This window comes from Myodes glareolus, chromosome 6 (genome assembly GCF_982192425.1).
Source record: "Myodes glareolus chromosome 6, mMyoGla1.1, whole genome shotgun sequence".
NCBI lineage: Eukaryota > Metazoa > Chordata > Mammalia > Rodentia > Cricetidae > Myodes > Myodes glareolus.
In genome coordinates, this window is record NC_142031.1 from 101,057,692 (window position 1) to 101,071,941 (window position 14,250).

Genomic DNA, 14,250 nt, shown 5'->3' on the forward strand with positions numbered 1-14,250 from the left:
CCATGGCATTGGTGGCCCCATGGTACTATGACAAGGGGTGGGCTTTCTGGGATCAGATAGCCAGAGTGGGAAGAGATCAGTCAGGGTCCCGGGAAAGAAAGGAGAGCCTATGGGACGGTCGCCCTGGCCAATCCCCAGGCTGAGGAGGAGAAGGAAAAGAAGAAGAAGAAAAAGAAAGGCACGTCAGACGAAGCAGAGGAAGAGGAGCCTGATGAGAGCATGCTGGATTGGTGGTCCAAGTATTTTGCCTCCATCGACACAATGAAGGAGGTGAGAACCGGATGTGAGCTGGGAGGAAGGAGGAAAGGGGTGGCAGGTGCCCAGTTCTAAATCACATCCACCTCTCCAGCTCCTATCCTAACCCGCAGAACCAGCTCCTCAAAATCTCCCTTCAGAGTCCTCCCTCCTTGGGCTGATAGACAGTTGACCTTCCTGACTGAGTCCCCTCTCATCAGTCCCACAAAGATTTCTTGCATCTACATGCTGAGTCAGATAGCGTATAGGGTGCTGTGGGAGTCAGAGATAGAGTGCCACCAATACCCTGAGAAGCCCCAGTCTTGTGGACCCAAATGCACACGTGACCTGGAGAGTCAGGGAAACCCCTTTCATGTTTTGGCAGCAACTTCGACAACATGAGTCCTCTGGGACTGACTTAGAAGAGAAGGAAGAAATGGATACCGCTGAAGGTGAGCCCCAAACCCCTGGCATCCAGACCCCTGGACCCCTGCATCCACAACAATGTCTGCTGCTTCCAGCCCTACTCCCAGGCCTGGGCTCCAAGGATCAAGCTAAGGACCTCTTGTACAGTAATTTCCACTCTGACCAGTTCAGCAACCACAGCACCAGATAGACACTCAGAACCATAGACTATCTGAGCCGGAAGGGACATCCCTAGCTTGTCAATAACCTTTTCCATGGAACAACATCAGGGCTATTCTGGAGGAGAAAGGATTCTGTGGTGAGATCCATTTAGGAAACTTTGGTTTAAGCAGGTTCCTTTGGTACAAGATGTCTCCGAGCTTTTATGTTAGTACTGATTATACAGGGATGTGTGTGTGTGTGTGTGTGTGTGTGTGTGTGTGTGTGTGTGTGTGTGTGTGTGTGCTCTCACTGCTTCTGTGTACACCAGACTAGCTGGCCTGTGAGTGTCCAGGAATTCTCCAGTCTCTACCTCCCATTTCCCCATAGGACCTCTGGGTTTATAGACACTTCTGCTATGCATTCAGCTTTTACATGAATTTCTGGGGTTCAAACTTAGGCCCTCACACTTGCAAAGCCGTTTCACCCTCTGAGCCATCTCCCCAAGCACTGGGGTTATTGATTTTTCAAAGGAAGACAGTATAGAAATGATCTCTTCTTTTCTCCTAAGCTTACCAATGGTGCATATGCCCGGGATCTCACTGGATGCAGCTTGGGAAACGCTAATAGGAAGCAGCCTTGTCAATATAAACCTAGAAAACAAAGGGAGCAGGCACAGGTCCACACAAACAAGCCCTCCTGACTCCAGATGCCTTCCTCACTCTACCAAGAGCAGATAACATCCTGTGTAGGAACTGACCTATGTAGGCATGGCCCGCAGTCTGCATCTCCTCACGGAATACATTGAGACTCTAATGTCAGGCAGTGGTGGTGCACACCTTTATTCCCAGCACTCAGGAGGCAGAGGCAGGTGGATCTCTGAGTTCAAGGCCAGCCTGGGCTACAGAGTGAGTTCTAAGACAGCCAGGGCTACACAGAGAAATCTTGTCTCAAAAAAAAAAAAAAAGACAAAAACAACAAACAGCAACAATGAGAGAGAGAGAAAAAGACTCCAACGTTAAATGGGAAAGAAGTAGTGAAGCCGGATCTCGATCTCAGGCCTTCCTGCTCTTTCCCTTTCCACCCCATGCTCACCTAAGCTGACTAGGGCCTCCTCCTCTTCTTAGGGTCAGGCCCAAAGGGGCCAATGAAGAGCAAAGAGAAGTCCAGGGCTGCAAAGGAGGAGAAAAAGAAGAAAAACCAGAGCCCTGGCTCTGTCCAGGGATTGGAGGCTCCTGAGAAGAAGAAAGCCAAGATTGATGAGCTCAAGGTCTGGGAGCAGATGCTGCCCGGGTGCGGGGTGGGGGCAGCAGATGGGGCAGGAGGCTGGCGTGGGGCCTGACGTCCTGGCCCGTCCAGGTGTACCCCAAGGAGCTGGAGTCAGAGTTTGACAACTTTGAGGACTGGCTGCACACCTTCAATCTACTGCGGGGCAAGACAGGGGACGACGAAGACGGCTCCACGGAAGAGGAGCGCATCGTGGGTCGCTTCAAGGTCAGGCAAGGAGCGTGGCCCAGCTGCTGATCCCCTCACAACCCCATTTCTCTACATCTCTCCCACTGCCCTCTACAACCCCTGTACCATCCATGACCCGGCAGCTGAGGGCTAAGGCCACGCCACAATGTGGACCTGTACTGTTGGCTAGTTGGGAACTGGCAGCCTTCCATCCCCACCCAATGCCTTGCTCCAGGGTTCCCTGTGCGTGTACAAAGTGCCACTCCCAGAGGATGTAGCTCGAGAAGCTGGCTACGACCCCACCTACGGAATGTTCCAAGGCATCCCAAGCAATGACCCCATTAACGTGTTGGTTCGAGTCTATGTGGTCCGGGTAAGACTCCCTTCCCGTTCCTTCTCTGAAAGCCCCCCAGGCCTCCTGCTGTAAGGACTGAGGTAGCTTCGAGACATCAGAAGGGTCCACTGGTCTAGTCTGCATCTTTCTAGACAGAAAGTCCAGTTCCAGGGACAAGAAGCAGCAACGTCCCTAGAGCCACACAGTGAGACTCAGTCTCTAACCCAATGCCCCTGTCCCCACTTTTCAACATCATGGGACCCTCAGGAACAGAGCAAGGGTACCCAGGATTCTACTTAGGCAACACTTACCCTGCCCAGGCCACAGACCTGCACCCGGCTGACATCAATGGCAAAGCTGACCCGTACATCGCCATCAAGCTAGGCAAGACTGACATCCGTGACAAGGAGAACTACATCTCCAAGCAGCTCAACCCCGTATTTGGGAAGTAAGGCCTTGTGGTACCCTCTCTGCCCACCTCAACTCTCGGTTCACTCCCCACCCGTTGCCAATCTCAACCTGCAACCCCCTTCCTACCCCCCACCTGGCAGGTCCTTTGACATCGAGGCCTCCTTCCCAATGGAGTCCATGCTGACAGTGGCCGTGTACGACTGGGATCTGGTGGGCACTGATGACCTCATTGGAGAAACCAAGATCGACTTGGAAAACCGCTTCTACAGCAAGCACCGCGCCACCTGCGGCATTGCGCAGACCTACTCCATGTGCGAGGACGGAGTGGGACCAGTCCCTGCGAGGGGCTAAAGACAGGACAGGGAACAGGGAAGGGGCTGGATGTCTGCTGCACCTCAGCACTAGGACAAGACTCGGGAGCGATAAGCATGCTAGAATGTCTGTGCTAGGTTACGCCTTCACCCTACAGACATTGAGTGCAGCTTCAGGGGCCGGGCCTGCATATCCCAAGGGTAGGGAGGGGACTAAGACAAAGGAGACAGAATCGGGAAAGCAGAAGGGGACAGGACAGATAATGTCTTCTGAGGATCTGGGAAGGCCTCCGCCACTTGCAGGCCAAGCAACTTGGTCAAGTTCCTTCCCCCTCTGGTTATCTGATGCCTCACAAGAGCCCTTGAGGGATGACGGGGCAGTGTTAGGCAGCACTGGATGTTGGAGCCAAAGACCAGGCAGAAGGGTCAGCTCCCAGTGGCACTAGTGTCTTGGGTGAACCTGGGGACACAGGAGGCCTATTGCTGAGGTAGGCACTGGCCGACTGTGACGAACTGGCCAGAAAAAGCTGCCACCTGGCATGGCCAGCCTGAGCCGCTTCACGCCTGTGTGTCTCCTCCCACAGACATGGCTACAATATCTGGAGGGACCCCATGAAGCCCAGCCAGATCTTAACTCGTCTCTGTAAAGAAGGCAAAGTGGACGGCCCCCACTTTGGTCCCCATGGGAGAGTGAAGGTCGCCAATCGTGTCTTCACGGGGCCTTCAGAAATAGAGGACGAGAATGGTAAAGGGCATTGAAAACTGCTGACTGGCCCCAGTCCACTGGCCACCACGGAGCCACACTTCTCTATGGGGGCCTTCCTGACCTAGTGCACATGTCCTTAAACTGAGTCCTAGTGACCCTCTGCTCTGTACTCCAGAGCTCCCTCCACTCTGCCCAGCCACTGTCCTGACACCCTCTCCTGTACCACACTTACCCACACACTGCCCCCCCCATATCACTTTCCCTCTCTCTCGTTCATCCCCATGGGCCAGGAAAATACCCCCATTCTACAAATGAGCACAATTGAGACTCAGTAAGTTCCAGTTGGGTGAGTTGCCCAAACTCATGTATCTCTCCAGAGGCAGAGTAATGGTGTAGGCCTAGGTCTCCCTGGCTCAAAGTTACAGCCCCCTGTGTACCCCCATTCCTTTCCCCAAGCCTGGGTCAGCTAAATTTATAGGTCTCTCTGGGTCTTGTGGTGCAACTGAGACCTTGGCCTTCCTCTGTGTCTGGTTCAATAAAATGAAGGTGAAGTAGACAGGTCAAGACTTGGGGCTCCGTGCTCCTAAGCTCCTGAACCTAGCACAGGGCCCCTGGCCGTGTGGATGCACCTGACCCACTGTCATCCACAGGTCAGAAGAAGCCCACAGATGAGCATGTGGCTCTGTCTGCCCTGAGACACTGGGAGGACATCCCCCGAGTGGGCTGCCACCTTGTACCAGAACACGTGGAGACCAGGCCGCTGCTCAACCCTGACAAGCCCGGCATTGAGCAGGTGGTGTACACATGGCTGGGATCAGGAGTTAGAGATCTTCCATCCGGGATCATAGGGTAGAAACATAGCTTGTGCTGTCCCGTGTCCCCACTGTATTCCCGCACGCCTCCTCACCGAGGCCAACTTGATGGCAAGTGTGTGTTCTGAGAATCACGTCAGGAGCTGGTGCCTCCAGAAGCTGTCAAAAGATATCCTAGCATCCAAAGCTAGAAACTGCTGGCAGGCAGCTTGGGACAGGCCAGGAGAGTAGACCCCCTTGAACAGAGGGACTAGGTCACTCAGACATCTGCCACCCGCCTTCCTCAGGGTCGCCTGGAGCTGTGGGTGGATATGTTCCCCATGGACATGCCAGCCCCTGGGACACCTCTAGACATCTCCCCTAGGAAACCTAAGAAGTGAGTTGCCTGGGATGGGCACTACCCCCTTACCCAGCTCATCTACTTCCCATCCAGCCCACTTCCCTGCACCTGCCCCCAGGAGCCCACGCACCTCTCCCTACTCCTTTTTCCTGGCTTCATGTCCCAGGAGTGTGCATTGGGTGTCTGCTCTGGGCTGGCTGCTCTGCCCCTAACTGTCTTGACCTGTGCTTGGTTGAACGCCAGCCCACTAGGGACCTGGCCACAGAAACCTCCTTTGAGTCTCCTCCCCCACTTTTCTAGCCTGCTCAAGTCCCCAGGGCTTCTCTTGCTGACACATTAATAGACCCCTGCCCTGATCCGGCCCCAGGACCTGGGACAAGCCCTACCCCAGGTTGTTGATGGGCCTTCCTGCTCCTGTCTAGGTACGAGCTACGGGTCATCGTGTGGAACACAGATGAGGTGGTCCTAGAAGATGACGATTTCTTCACGGGAGAGAAGTCCAGTGACATTTTTGTGCGGGGGTGGGTGACAGTCACTGCCCTGGGAGAGGCTGAAGTTGGGCATGTCCACTTTCCCAGGAGAACGGATAAGGGAGTCCTGGGGTGGGGCGAGGTTCCAAGGGTGTGGCCACAGAGCTGGAGCAGGTGCCTCCCAGCAGGTGGCTGAAGGGCCAGCAGGAGGACAAACAGGACACAGATGTCCACTACCACTCCCTCACTGGTGAGGGCAACTTCAACTGGCGTTACCTGTTCCCCTTTGACTACCTGGCGGCCGAAGAGAAGATCGTCATGTCTAAAAAGGAGTCTATGTTCTCCTGGGATGAGACGGAGTACAAGATCCCTGCACGGCTCACCCTACAGATATGGGATGCTGACCACTTCTCTGCTGACGACTTTCTGGGTGCAGAGCGAGGCCTCGGGCCCAGAACTGAGGGGCAGGGGTGGGCAGGCTGGGTCCTTAGGAGGGGATCCACCTAGTCTTCAGAGCCAGAGATACCACACGGGGATCTAGCCTCTCCAAGAATCTGCCCAGTTACCACTGGAGCAACAAGGAGCTCTGGGCACACTAGGGAGGCAGGATAGATGTTGATGGAAGTCAGCCAGGATCACTGAGGAGGCAGATTTCTGTGGGTCCTCGGTTACACCAAACTCTTATCTGCACCTGCAAGCCTAGGTTTTGGTACAACATGGTCAGAAGGTGCCCAACAGCCAGGATGAAGGTTGCAAATACCTAGAGACACTCTAAGCTAAGAAAGAAACCAAGCAAAATGGGGTGGAAAGGAAGGAGGCAGGGCAGTCCCCGCCTTTGTCACACCCACCCGAAACTGACTCTGATGTCCCGCAGGGGCCATCGAGCTGGACCTGAACCGGTTCCCAAGGGGTGCTAAGACAGCCAAGCAGTGCACCATGGAGATGGCCACAGGGGAGGTGGACGTGCCCCTGGTTTCCATCTTTAAACAGAAGCGCGTCAAAGGCTGGTGGCCCCTCCTGGCCCGCAATGAGAATGATGAGTTTGAGCTCACGGTGGGTACCATTTCCTGCTTGGGAGTAGACCTACATGGGTCTACCACCATGGCCTAGACAGGGGAACTCTTTTTCCCTTCAGGGCAAAGTGGAGGCGGAGTTACACTTACTGACGGCAGAGGAGGCGGAGAAGAACCCAGTGGGCCTGGCCCGCAATGAACCTGATCCCCTAGAAAAACCCAAGTGAGTGTCCTGTCTGCCTAGACCCCCAGACACACTACATCATGTCCCAGACCTTTCTAGTCTTCTTGCCCCCAACTCCCCAAGAACAACTTTGTCCCCTCCTGGGCCACAGTCACATCATGGGGGAGCCCCTTCCTTCAACCCTGAAGCCTGCCTCCTCGCTCTGAACCAAAGGAAGAACTAGCTCCAGAGAAAGCTGTTCCTTCCCCAGGAAGGCTTCCCCAACCTGCCCCCCGACCCCCAGTCCAGCCGCTATATGGGTTCTTCCTAGTTTTTGACAAGGGCAGGCACCCCAATGGTGGCCAGACTTGATGGCCCGACAGGTGACAGAAACTCTACTGCTTGGTACTGGTAGGCTTCCTCGTCAGCAGAGGCTTCTTGCCAGGCCCGTTCCCGCCCCCATGCTCTTTCTCTATGCTCATCTGCCCTTCCCCATGCTCCAGTCGGCCAGACACGAGCTTCATCTGGTTCTTGAACCCGCTCAAGTCTGCCCGCTACTTCCTGTGGCATACCTACCGCTGGCTGCTCCTCAGGCTCCTCCTGCTGCTCCTGCTGCTGCTGCTGCTCGCTCTGTTTCTCTACTCTCTGCCTGGCTACCTAGCCAAGAAGATCCTGGGGGCCTGAGCCCTGCAGCCTCCTGCACCTGGTACTTCTTCCTTCCCTCTCTGGACAAGGGCTGGTCAACATGTGGGACACACTCAAAACACACATAGAAACCCATACAAGTTCATACGAGTACACACGGTGCATACACATACAGAAGCACATATGTGCCTCCCACACAAACATGCGTCGCAACTTTCAAACCTTCAAAGTCCAATCATATTCTCAGAAATGGCTACTTTATATTTTTATATTATTGGGTCCAAGAGGTGGGTGAAATAGCTTGACCAAGATCACCTCGCTCTAGGTAGCACTGGGTCACCAGCCTAGGTGGCAAACAGCCAGTCCAGTGTCCACCAACTACAGAAGCGCTGTTCCCAGACTCTGAGTTCAAATCGCCAGCACTCACATAAAAAGCTAGGGCGTGACTGTACCTGGGCCTCCAAACCCAACAGCACTGCTAGGGGCAAACACAGGAAGATTTCTGGAGTTTATTAGCTGCCAGACTAGCCCAAGTTCAGAGAGAGAGAGAGAGAGAGAGAGAGAGAGAGAGAGAGAGAGAGAGAGAGAGAGAGAGAGCGCTTTGCATAAGGACAGTGATACAGCAGGATCCCTGTGTCCTCCTCTGGCCTCCATCTGTGTACACAGGGATGCCCACTGACACACACGGATGTACTCAACACTTTATGTTGTGACATTTTATGGAGCCTGATGATCTTGTGGTACAAGTTGCAGGGAGTAAAAGTTGACAAGGACCTCAGCAAGGAAACTCTGCAGGAGGCAGGGCATGTTCGTACCCTGACGGTGGGCAAGCTGGTGAGAGTTAGGCATGGCACTCAAGCTGTCCGGATGCTTGCTATGGGCATTATCTGTGGGTGTATAAGAAAGGGAGAATTTAGGGGCTAGGGATGTAGCCCAGTGGGGAAATGCCTGCCCAGCAAGCAAAAAGCCTTGGGTGCAACACCAAGCACTACATAAATGGGTAGCGATGCAGGCCTGTAATCCTAACCCTCAGTGGGCAGAGGCAGGCATATAAGTCAAAGGTCATCTGTGGGTACATAGTGAGTACAAAGCTAGCCTAGGATAATTGAGATCTTGTCCCAAAAAAGGAAGAAAGGAGGGAGAGAGGGAAGAAAGGGAGGAATGACAGGAAGAAGTTGAGCAATTCTGATTTCCTGAGAATATGGGGAGACAGGAGCCTGCATGAAATGCTAAGTACAAGATCACAAGAACAACACGCATGGCCTGCAATGCCAAGGCCTCTGCTTCAGTTCATCAGTGCAAGCAATCAGGATGAGGCTAGGTGGCTGCCCCTAACAAAAACTGCCACCTAGGCTCAGGGCAGAGCTGGGGCAGAAGAGGCCTCACGGTCGAGGGTACAGCTTAGGAGCCGGTAGACTGATACTAGATACGGGCTCCACCCTGGTTCGAGCACTCACTGCCTGTAGAACAGAGAAGCTAGGAGCCCTGCGTGGGTGGCTCATGTTTTGTCTGACAGGCTCCTCCCATTTTCTCCCCGCCCTAGCCGGCCTGACACAGCCTTCGTCTGGTTCCTGAACCCGCTCAAGTCTATAAAGTACCTCATCTGCACCCGGTACAAGTGGTTGATCATCAAGATCGTGCTGGCGTTGCTGGGGCTGCTCATGCTGGGCCTTTTCCTCTACAGCCTCCCAGGCTACATGGTCAAGAAGCTCCTTGGGGCCTGAAGCATCCCCGGCCCTGCCCTGCCCCAGCAACCCTCCAGGGGCTTCTTTCTTTGCCTTCCCTCACCTGGACTCTTTCCCAACTCTCTGGGGAGCCCCACCACCGCTGCCAGCTTCGAGCAAGACACCTGCTTGCTGGGCTGCCATCCTCACCCCAAACCCAAACTGCTGCTTGCCTGGTCTTGCCCCAGTCCTGCTTGGAGTTTGGAGCACAGTTGTAATCGGTGGCATCCAAAGGCAGATACCCCCATGCCCCACATTCCATGAAAACACACTCCTCGGTCCAGCTCCCAGAGTGGCAGGGACCCAGCCCTCCATTGAACATTACAGATATTCGGTTAAGGCTCCAGTGAAATCAACCAAAGAACATGGGGCAGTGCTGAAAGCTTGAATAGGAGGAACAAGTGGGAAGCACCAGAAATGCCACCACAAGCCACACAACAGAACAGTCCGTACAAGGCCACAGCAGCCGGTTGCTTCTGCGCATGCTCTCCTCTTGGCTCCTCCTCCTTCCCTCAACTGCGCAGCAGCTTATCCTGAGGCTTCCCATCACAGCCCCCCCACCCCCACCCCGGGCTTCCTCTGTCTAGGCCAGTGTGTGCCGGCCGGCCGCTACACAACCCTAAGAGGGAACCCAGTGTCCTAGCCGTCCTGAAGGCAGCCCTGTCAAGCCTGTTGGCAGCCACAGCCAGGAGTCTACACTACGAGAGCTGCTCTTCTGCCTCTGCGAGTCTGCCGGTTGCTTTTCTTGAGTGTGATTTTTCTCTTAATAAAATAAATCAAGCCCTGAGACCGAAGTGGAGCATGAGGCGGATGGGGGGGGGGGGCAAAACTTGTGGGTCAGCTGGGCAGTGGTGGCACAGGAGTTTAATCCCAACACTCAGGCAGGCGGATCTCTGTGAGCTCAAAGCCAGCCTGGTCTACAGAGCTAGTTCCACAACAGCCAGAGCTGTTACACAGAGAAACCCTGTCTTGAAAACAAAAAACTCGTAATGGGTAACCTCTTGTAGAGCAGCATTTAAGGTGGGCCTCTGGCCCAGGGCTGCCAGTCCGGGTTGCTGATGGAGAAGCCTAGTTTCACAGACCAGAGGGCACACCTTGGTGGACCCACAGGCCCCGAAGTATGGAGATCATCTTCAGATTGGGGATAATCTGAAGACACACGACTTCAAAGCCCCAGCCAGCCTCCATCCATAGAAACCAGCATTTCCCCAAGGGCAGGAAGGGAACCCGGTGCTAGGTGTGAGCCTAGGGACAAAACTCCCTCATGCCACTCAGGGAAGGGACCTCTGTCCATCTAGACTGGCCTCCTTAAAGGCATTCAGCCTAAGCTTTCAAAGACTTTATTAGAACTGTGGGGACTATTGCTGCCTTATTTTGGCAGGCAGATACAGATCTGGAAGACCCAGGGTGAGCCAGGCTCTCGGGTGACCGGTGTGGACTCTGACTCCAGGCTTTGCAGATACACCTCTATTTTGTGGGCATTCGGAAGCCTTGCGTTGGAGGAATCTGCAGTTCAGCATTTACCTGGAAATTAGAGGGTGGAGGTCATGTTCTTGCCTTCTGGGAGAACTCAGGTGAAGATGCTAGCTCCCCTACAGTCCCAATCCCTGCAAGCATTGCTTCCCCAAACAGAGAGGCCTCAGTCTGGAGAATGCCAGGGATTCCTGTTTGGCTTCAGGAAGTGACTTCTGGTGGCATTCCTCATCTTCCCCCACCCATCCCCTGAAGCCCCTCCCCTATCCCTCCCCTCTCTGTTGTTTCCTCAGTCTGTCTTTGCCCCTGCTCTTCATCTCCATCCTCTTGTACACAGACCATATGTCTCCAAATGTCTAGGTCCTATCATGGGGCCGAGAAGCCAGCATGATGCCAAGATTCACGCCGTCTACCTTCCAGGTGTGGCCTGGGACCTGAGACCAGCTTGGAGTCATCTATCCCCTACACTTGGACAAGGGACTGGAGATTGTCATGACCCTTAGGGCCTGGGACTCAGCACTGCCCTGAAAGCATCACCCCTTCCTCCTCTGTCCAGTCCATGGGAACAAGTGACACTTATCACTGGAAGGGAGATCCCAGACAGCACAGAGTCTGCTCTCTGCTCACAGAGCCCCTCCGCCATGTCTTAGGAAGTTGGTCTGGCAGAGGGGGAGGAGCGTCACCAAAGCTCCAAGCTCGCATCTCTGACAGCCGGGAGGATAGTTTCTGCCTAGCTCCCTGGCAGGTTGTTAGGACTGAAGAAGATACACAAATGGGAGTGAGGGGGAGTCTGGAGCCTGAAAGCTACTTTTGGACTTGGTACTGTTTTTTAAAAAAGAACAGTTATGGCCGGGCACGGTGGAATGTGCCTTTGATCCCAGCACTTGGAAAGCAGAAGTAGATGGATCTCTGAGTTTGGGGCAAGCCTGGTCTACATGGTGAGTTCCAGGACAGCCAGGGCTATGTAGAAAGATGATTTTGAGCCAATAAGATAGCTCAGCGGGAAAGGTGCTGCCAAGCCTGACTTCCTAGTCCTATCCCTGGGACCCACACGGTAGAAGGAGAAAGTTAACTCCCAAAAGCTGCTGTCCTCTGACCTCCACATGTGTGTCATGGCATGTGCGTGTGAACACACACATACACACACACACACACACACACACACACACACACACAGAGAGAGAGAGAGAGAGAGAGAGAGAGAGAGAGAGAGAGAGAGAGAGAGAGATTGAGATTAAGAATGCCTCTACAGCTGGGCAGTGGTGGTGCACGCCTTTAATTCCAGCACTCGGGAGGCAGAGGCAGGCGGATCTCTGTGAGTTCGAGGCCAGCCTGGTCTACAAGAGCTAGTTCCAGGTCAGGCTCCAAAGCCACTGAGAAACCCTGTCTCGAAAAACAAACAAACAAAAAAAGAATGCTTCTACAGCTGGGCATTGTAGCTCCTGCCTGTCATTACAGCCCTTGGAAGACTGAGACAGGCAAACAGTCATGAGTTCAAGGCAAGTGAACTACAATGTACAAGCTGAGAGGGGAGGAGGCAGATGTAGCTCGGTTTGTAGGGTGCCTGCCTAACATGAGTAAAGGCTCTAGGTTTGATCCCCAGCACCGCATACACAGGTTGTGGTGGCTTATGCCTGAAATCCCAATTTCCCAAGGTGAAAGCAAGATATCAGAACTGCAGGGTCACCCTTGGCTACAAATGGAGTTTGAGACCAGCCAAGGCCACCTGACACGTTGCCTCAAAAAATTAAAACAAAATTAAAGACAAATAGAACAAAGAGAGTGATCACAACAGAGTGAAACCAAAGTAATGGCACCAAGGCACAGAGTCACGGTCCTTCTGCCTAGGCAGGGCTGCAGGCAGTACCCACAGACTTGCCAGCAACCGTCTCCTCCTGGGGTCCCACCACTCACCTTGGCCTGGAGATACTGCTGCAGCAGGGACTGCATCTCAGCATTCTGCTGCTCCAAAGAGTCATTCTCCATCAGCAGCTTGGCCCTCTGGGTCAGCACAAGGCTGGGGATGAGGCAGAGGAAGCAGGTTAGACAGAGGCCAGTGCACTCTTCCCTCCTCTACTGTTTAGAAACCAGGCCCTTGGTGTTTCTGTCCTGGCTTCAAGTAGAGGAAGAACTGGGATATTTCCCTTTCTCCCAGGTTAGTAGGGACAGACAAGGAGGGTGGGACTAGAGGTGCCACCCTCTACCGCCTACTACCGCCACCACCTACCAACATTCTACCATGTCAAACTGTGAGCATGGGAGACACAGCTATGACTCAGCAGGACTGTCTTAAAGACCACCCAGCTCCCTGCCCTTCCACACCCTGGTACTGACTAATATTTCTCCAAGGCCTTGTATAGCGCATCCCAGAGGCTCTGCTTGGAGGCAGGGATAACCATGGCCAGGGACGCCCAATACTCGCTGTCCCTGGAGTTATCGCGAACATCTTTCTTCACCCTCGGTACTGGACGGACGTCCCTGAAAGTCAAAACCAATGGTGTCACCGTCACCACCTAATACCCTAGTCCCCCAAGCAATAACAGTCATAGTACTGAAGCCAGTCATATACTTGCTGTTAAAAAAATCACATTTGTATGGGTGTGTGTGTGTGTGTGTGTGTGTGTGTGTGTGTACACAGCCCCTTTTCCAATCAATTGCCCCAAATGCCTCCTAGCCTCCCAGTCCCTGGGTCTCAGGCAAGCCCTTCATCACCACCGCACACTGCCTACTTGGGCTTCTTCAGCCCCATGACAAAGGCCTCCAGAATCTTAAGGACATCGTTGGGGTGGATGAGCCTGGGAGAAGATAGGCCCTCCTTCTCTCTCAACTCCCTGTCTGCAAGCCTTTCGTAGTCGCCTCCCTGCAGGGCCTCCTGCTCAACGATGGACTCCACCTCTGATTTGGATACCAGGCTCTTCCTGTCCACCTGGGACAGCATGCTCAGACACTCCATCGCGGACATCAGGCTTGTGCGCTCCGTATTAACGGAGGTACTCTACTGGAGAGAGGAGCATTGCTGACTGTGGGCTGCTGAGACCCAAACACATAGCAAAAAACAGGAGAAGAAATCAAAGCAAATTTCCAGAACACTTGCTGATGGACACACTTACATAAAGACAGCAGGCAGGTAGAAAGGGGGTACATGGGGTCCTGAAATGAGGGCTGTGCTCTATCTCTAAACCCAGTTTCACAGGAGTTCGCTGTATTGATAGTATGTGCTCCGATGCCATAAATACCCTTTGACTCACAATACAGAACCAAGCCTGGTGTCATTTCTAAATTTAAATAGCCTTTCTCCTATTTTCTCCCACTCCCAGTTCATTCAGTTTACCACCTGCAGGCAGTGATGTTAGCAGCTTCTTATGCCACAAGTTGTGTCCACTGGGGAGAAATGAAAGCTATTGTTGAGTCAAGATCTTGTTATAGAGCTCAGACTGGCCTCAAACTCATGATCCCCCTGCCTCAGCTGGGATTCCAAGTGTACACCGCTGCACCCAGGAAAAATATAGTGTGTCTCTGAACAAACATGTACTTACTTTTCCTCCCTGTTTTTTATTACATTTATTTATTTGTGGGGAGGGAGCACATGTGTGGA

General features: G+C 53.5%; 2 protein-coding genes across 2 annotated transcripts in view; one reads left to right on the forward strand and one right to left on the reverse strand.

The window, feature by feature from the left end:
- Positions 1 to 9,969, forward strand: part of Otof (otoferlin) — a 92,264-nt gene extending 82,295 nt beyond the window's left edge. The window contains exons 32-46 of the mRNA XM_085691208.2: positions 139 to 270; positions 620 to 686; positions 1,926 to 2,068; positions 2,158 to 2,292; positions 2,489 to 2,626; positions 2,908 to 3,035; positions 3,139 to 3,309; positions 3,894 to 4,054; positions 4,666 to 4,808; positions 5,115 to 5,203; positions 5,590 to 5,688; positions 5,826 to 6,067; positions 6,512 to 6,690; positions 6,773 to 6,873; positions 9,002 to 9,969. Coding sequence (XP_085547334.2) covers positions 139 to 270; positions 620 to 686; positions 1,926 to 2,068; positions 2,158 to 2,292; positions 2,489 to 2,626; positions 2,908 to 3,035; positions 3,139 to 3,309; positions 3,894 to 4,054; positions 4,666 to 4,808; positions 5,115 to 5,203; positions 5,590 to 5,688; positions 5,826 to 6,067; positions 6,512 to 6,690; positions 6,773 to 6,873; positions 9,002 to 9,182 — 2,109 coding nt within the window. The 3' untranslated portion in view covers positions 9,183 to 9,969. The remainder of the gene's footprint in view (positions 1 to 138; positions 271 to 619; positions 687 to 1,925; positions 2,069 to 2,157; positions 2,293 to 2,488; positions 2,627 to 2,907; positions 3,036 to 3,138; positions 3,310 to 3,893; positions 4,055 to 4,665; positions 4,809 to 5,114; positions 5,204 to 5,589; positions 5,689 to 5,825; positions 6,068 to 6,511; positions 6,691 to 6,772; positions 6,874 to 9,001) is intronic.
- A 537-nt stretch (positions 9,970 to 10,506) lies between these two features.
- Positions 10,507 to 14,250, reverse strand: part of Drc1 (dynein regulatory complex subunit 1) — a 34,589-nt gene continuing 30,845 nt past the window's right edge. Inside the window, exons 14-17 of the mRNA XM_087907424.1 lie at positions 13,385 to 13,650; positions 12,990 to 13,133; positions 12,570 to 12,672; positions 10,507 to 10,706 (exon numbers count right to left, since the gene is read on the reverse strand). Of these exons, the coding sequence (XP_087763550.1) occupies positions 10,650 to 10,706; positions 12,570 to 12,672; positions 12,990 to 13,133; positions 13,385 to 13,650 (570 nt within the window). The 3' untranslated portion in view covers positions 10,507 to 10,649. The remainder of the gene's footprint in view (positions 10,707 to 12,569; positions 12,673 to 12,989; positions 13,134 to 13,384; positions 13,651 to 14,250) is intronic.